Genomic DNA, 6,714 nt, shown 5'->3' with positions numbered 1-6,714 from the left:
GAAAATATGTGGAATTTACGCCACAGATTCATACAAGAACTGTCTTTGCAATATTTTTATCAGAATGTTCAATGATGGTAGTTGATAATTTCAATCCAGATTTTAAATTTAATAAACAAAATAATTATAATTCTAAAATAAAGAAAAGAAAAAAAAGGAAGTGAAAAATAGTAAAATACCCCACCCCCTCCGCCTTCAAAATTTACATGCTTTGTTTCTTCGTTTTGCTTCCAGAAAAAAGAAGTCCATTTTTTTTTTTTGTTTTCATCAATATTTTTAACTTGAAGCATACACCTTTGGATATTCCTTGTCCAGAAGGATCCATAATTATTTGTGGAAAAGTTCAGGTGATCTGTGGCTGCAATTACTAGTAATAAGCATACCGCATGCCGCCAAAAAGAATATCAGACTTTTCTGCAACAATGTAGATGATCAGAAAAGAGACAATAAGCACAATAATTCCCAGCAGGAGAGTCAAAGTCTGTAAAATAAAAATAAAAAATATTTAAAAAAACAAAAAAAAACATAAGAATTTCTTGCGGTGTGGCGTGGGGGAGAATATTTATACATAAAATTATTAAGCAAACCAAATTTTTCTTTTTGTGTACGGCATTCATCCTAGACGGGTTGAACCAGCCTCCCGCAAAAGAGGAAGTGCAAAGGGAATATCAAATTCACAAGCGGTTACCAGTCACATGTATACCCTGGTCAGGGGAAGATGACGACATTAGGTTCTTGCATGTCTTGCAGTGTCGAAGTTTTTACAATTCTTGCAGTGGCAAGGTTTTTACAATTCTTGCAGTGGCAAGGTTTTTACAATTCTTGCAGTGGCAAGGTTTTTACAATTCTTGCAGTGGCAAGGTTTTTACAATTCTTGCAATGGCAAGGTTTTTATAATTCTTGCAATGGCAAGGTTTTTACAGTTCTTGAGTGTAGAAGTTCTACATGCAGTGTCTAATATTCCTAAATGGTCACTCATTTGGCACTGACCAAGCCCAATGTTGCCAAAAATAAACTCTTGACTGAAAGTTGGGACTAAATTTGCATTATTGTTTATTTCAATAATACTGCAAGAAATATTTATACTTGCTCTGACTGGCCCAGATTAGCTGAAAGCAGTTTACTTGAACGACGAACCAAAGTTGCTCGAATAGCGAATGAGCAATAGCAACAAGTAGTCGTATATGTCATGTTTAATTTAGTCACACAAATAACAAAACGCCTTTGAATGTTATTTTCATAAAGTTTCGGCCGATGTAACTTCCAATCTTCATTGAACTTGAGAATCTATGCAGAATACGGAAACAATTTGTAGTAGATAATGCCAGACACATTTTCAACACTTGAACGGCTGACCAAATTAAACTTCACTAAGTTTATAGAGGATAAATTGTTAATTTCATAGCCATATTTGATATTTTAATCATTAAAGTGAAGTAATTCAATGACAGATTTTAGGTATGTTTTCTGTTTTCTAAATTTTTAATGAATAAAAAAAAACATTCATAAAAAAAAAAAATGACGAATAATTTTTAGAAAAGTTTTAGAGTTATTTCCCTTTTCATTATTTCAGAATTATCTCCCTGTAAAAAAAGTAAATGTTTTTAAACGTTTTTTTTATTGACGTCTTTATTTACCCCCCCCCCCTCCCCCATGAGAGTACAGTGAGGCACAAGATCCTCTTTTTTTATGTGGGTGAAAATCAGTGTTCTCCAAAAGGAGGCATAAGAGTAAAAAACAAAAATGGGTTTCAGGAGTTGGAAGGAATAAAATCGGTGATACGAAATTTCACAACCAAACTTTAAGGAAATTTTTTTTTTATTTTTAAAGATCTTGATATGGAATGACTCTTTGTGATTCTCCAAAATTTGAATATTTCAAATAGACAATCATGTAAACTGGCTTAAAAATTCTTAACTTCTCATCTTTTAAAAGTGGGAAAGTTTTGGAAAAATTATATATTCGAGGGTTGTTCCAAAAGTACAGTTTTCTATTCATTTTTTTTTTTAACTCAAAAAGTTGAAAAGTTACAAAGATGGCATTTTTCTACATAGTCATCACCATTCTCAGTGACACATCCCTACTTCTGATGCACATCCATCATAGAGACTGCTTTTTTAGAGTCTCACATCGTCAATATCTGCAACAGAGAGATGAAATTTTCAGGTCATAAATGCATAAATTCAGTCATCAAAATAATGCAATTTGTAATCCTCTCTGATCCATTCAGGCAGAATAAAAAATAGGAGGCATTACTTTTGGACCACTCCTCGTAGAATCTTTATTTCGAACTTGAGAATCTGCATGGAATTTTGAACAGAACCCATTATTTAATCGATGAGGATCGCATGCTCTTGTTCTGTCAGCCATGACTAGGTAGAAATCCTAAATAAAGTTACACTCTTCTAGAGTTTAAAGGTTCAATTCTCAGTGTGAGCAACACTGAAAATATAATTGCAAATTATTTAAGACTATATGTAGCCCCTCACATGCAAGTGGCTATACGCCTTGTCTGGGGTGAAAAAAAAAAAAAAATATATACGGGATCATTTTTCATAATTTTTGGAATGCACAGGATGGAACGATAAAATTGTTGCCTGAAAGAAAACAACACTACAGATTTATTTTAAAACAACACTACAGATTTATTTTAAAACAACACTACAGATTTATTTTAAAACAACACTACAGATTTATTTTAAAACAACACTACAGATTTATTTTAAAACAACACTACAGATTTATCTTAAAACACCACTACAGATTTATCTTAAAACACCACTACAGATTTATTTTAAAACACCACTACAGATTTATTTTAAAACAACACTACAGATTTATTTTAAAACACCACTACAGATTTATTTTAAAACAACACTACAGATTTATTTTAAAACAACACTACAGATTTATTTTAAAACAACACTACAGATTTATTTTAAAACAACACTACAGATTTATTTTAAAACAACACTACAGATTTATTTTAAAACAACACTACAGATTTATTTTAAAACAACACTACAGATTTATTTTAAAACAACACTACAGATTTATTTTAAAACAACACTACAGATTTATTTTAAAACAACACTACAGATTTATTTTAAAACAACACTACAGATTTATTTTAAAACAACACTACAGATTTATTTTAAAACAACACTACAGATTTATTTTAAAACAACACTACAGATTTATTTTAAAACAACACTACAGATTTATTTTAAAACAACACTACAGATTTATTTTAAAACAACACTACAGCTTTATTTTAAAACAACACTACAGATTTATTTTAAAACAACACTACAGATTTATTTTAAAACAACACTACAGATTTATTTTAAAACAACACTACAGATTTATTTTAAAACAACACTACAGCTTTATTTTAAAACAACACTACAGATTTATTTTAAAACAACACTACAGATTTATTTTAAAACAACACTACAGCTTTATTTTAAAACAACACTACAGATTTATTTTAAAACAACACTACAGATTTATTTTAAAACAACACTACAGCTTTATTTTAAAACAACACTACAGCTTTATTTTAAAACAACACTACAGATTTATTTTAAAACAACACTACAGCTTTATTTTAAAACAACACTACAGATTTATTTTAAAACAACACTACAGATTTATTTTAAAACAACACTACAGATTTATTTTAAAACAACACTACAGATTTATTTTAAAACAACACTACAGATTTATTTTAAAACACTACAGATTTATTTTAAAACAACACTACAGCTTTATTTTAAAACAACACTACAGATTTATTTTAAAACAACACTACAGCTTTATTTTAAAACAACACTACAGCTTTATTTTAAAACAACACTACAGCTTTATTTTAAAACAACACTACAGCTTTATTTTAAAACAACACTACAGCTTTATTTTAAAACAACACTACAGCTTTATTTTAAAACAACACTACAGCTTTATTTTAAAACAACACTACAGATTTATTTTAAAACAACACTACAGATTTATTTTAAAACAACACTACAGATTTATTTTAAAACAACACTACAGATTTATTTTAAAACAACACTACAGCTTTATTTTAAAACAACACTACAGCTTTATTTTAAAACAACACTACAGCTTTATTTTAAAACAACACTACAGCTTTATTTTAAAACTACACTACAGCTTTATTTTAAAACAACACTACAGATTTATTTTAAAACAACACTACAGATTTATTTTAAAACAACACTACAGATTTATTTTAAAACAACACTACAGCTTTATTTTAAAACAACACTACAGCTTTATTTTAAAACAACACTACAGCTTTATTTTAAAACAACACTACAGCTTTATTTTAAAACAACACTACAGCTTTATTTTAAAACAACACTACAGATTTATTTTAAAACAACACTACAGCTTTATTTTAAAACAACACTACAGCTTTATTTTAAAACAACACTACAGCTTTATTTTAAAACAACACTACAGATTTATTTTAAAACAACACTACAGATTTATTTTAAAACAACACTACAGCTTTATTTTAAAACAACACTACAGCTTTATTTTAAAACAACACTACAGCTTTATTTTAAAACAACACTACAGCTTTATTTTAAAACAACACTACAGCTTTATTTTAAAACAACACTACAGATTTATTTTAAAACAACACTACAGATTTATTTTAAAACAACACTACAGATTTATTTTAAAACAACACTACAGATTTATTTTAAAACAACACTACAGATTTATTTTAAAACACTACAGATTTATTTTAAAACAACACTACAGCTTTATTTTAAAACAACACTACAGATTTATTTTAAAACAACACTACAGCTTTATTTTAAAACAACACTACAGCTTTATTTTAAAACAACACTACAGCTTTATTTTAAAACAACACTACAGCTTTATTTTAAAACAACACTACAGCTTTATTTTAAAACAACACTACAGATTTATTTTAAAACAACACTACAGATTTATTTTAAAACAACACTACAGATTTATTTTAAAACAACACTACAGATTTATTTTAAAACAACACTACAGATTTATTTTAAAACAACACTACAGCTTTATTTTAAAACAACACTACAGCTTTATTTTAAAACAACACTACAGCTTTATTTTAAAACAACACTACAGCTTTATTTTAAAACAACACTACAGCTTTATTTTAAAACAACACTACAGCTTTATTTTAAAACAACACTACAGATTTATTTTAAAACAACACTACAGATTTATTTTAAAACAACACTACAGATTTATTTTAAAACAACACTACAGCTTTATTTTAAAACAACACTACAGCTTTATTTTAAAACAACACTACAGCTTTATTTTAAAACAACACTACAGCTTTATTTTAAAACAACACTACAGCTTTATTTTAAAACAACACTACAGATTTATTTTAAAACAACACTACAGCTTTATTTTAAAACAACACTACAGCTTTATTTTAAAACAACACTACAGCTTTATTTTAAAACAACACTACAGATTTATTTTAAAACAACACTACAGATTTATTTTAAAACAACACTACAGCTTTATTTTAAAACAACACTACAGCTTTATTTTAAAACAACACTACAGCTTTATTTTAAAACAACACTACAGCTTTATTTTAAAACAACACTACAGCTTTATTTTAAAACAACACTACAGATTTATTTTAAAACAACACTACAGATTTATTTTAAAACAACACTACAGATTTATTTTAAAACACTACAGATTTATTTTAAAACAACACTACAGCTTTATTTTAAAACAACACTACAGCTTTATTTTAAAACAACACTACAGATTTATTTTAAAACAACACTACAGATTTATTTTAAAACAACACTACAGCTTTATTTTAAAACAACACTACAGCTTTATTTTAAAACAACACTACAGCTTTATTTTAAAACTTTTATTAAAAAAATCAATTCAGGTAACTTGATTATGGAGTAGAGCTAACATCCATTGAATATAGCCAATTATCACCTCGATATGGGTCCAGAACTGAAAGCATGGTTTTTCCACTAGCGATAACAGAAGCTTGGCGAATACTCGGTGATCAGGCTGACTTTGGTGTTGTGAGAGGTCATGTTGGTGGTGTTCTCGACATATGACAAAACAATGTAGTCCAGAGGATTCAGGTCAGGGGAGGAGGGGGGCAGTGAGAGAAGGATACAAAGTCGTAGCACTCTTTCTGAAGCCAAACCTGGGTCTCTTTGGACTTATGGGCCAGCGCCAAGTCCTGCTACTACACCCAGGGTCTGCCAGCGGCTACCTGATTGCACCAGGAGATCATCACACTCTTCAGCACATCCAGATACACTTTGGTGTTGATTTTCAAGCCAACTTTGAAGATGTGAGGTGGCATAATGTGGCCCTCACTTGAAACCACACAAAAGACCATAACTGTGGCCAGAAATCTCGTTGAGCTGTGCCCTCAAGTGTCGAACTGTCCAGATTTGCATTTTGAGGGTGCTGGCAATGGTCCTGTTGTCATAACTTGGATCAGTAGAGAGCATGAGTTGTACAGCACTGCATTTCCGATGTTGTTGAATACTGTGTCATTTTCATACATGATAGAAGGCCTCTACCACTCTTGGGATTTATACACAACTGGCCAACTAGTAGATGGTCTACAACACCAAAGGAAAACTAGTTTTGATCAAATGGAAATGGAATCATGCCATC

General features: G+C 29.3%; 1 protein-coding gene across 1 annotated transcript in view; it reads right to left on the bottom strand.

Moving 5' to 3' along the window:
- Positions 1-210: 210 nt before the first annotated feature.
- LOC145278075 (nicastrin-like) overlaps positions 211-6,714 on the bottom strand; it is a 118,877-nt gene continuing 112,373 nt past the window's right edge. Inside the window, exon 15 of the mRNA XM_080130328.1 lies at positions 211-481. Coding sequence (XP_079986454.1) covers positions 368-481 — 114 coding nt within the window. The 3' untranslated portion in view covers positions 211-367. The remainder of the gene's footprint in view (positions 482-6,714) is intronic.

The sequence above is a fragment of the Euprymna scolopes genome, chromosome 6 (genome assembly GCF_053919585.1).
Source record: "Euprymna scolopes isolate OS-2025 chromosome 6, ASM5391958v1, whole genome shotgun sequence".
Lineage (NCBI taxonomy): Eukaryota > Metazoa > Mollusca > Cephalopoda > Sepiida > Sepiolidae > Euprymna > Euprymna scolopes.
The sequence above is the reverse complement of the archived record's forward strand: the minus strand, read 5'-3'. Positions and strand labels throughout refer to the sequence as shown.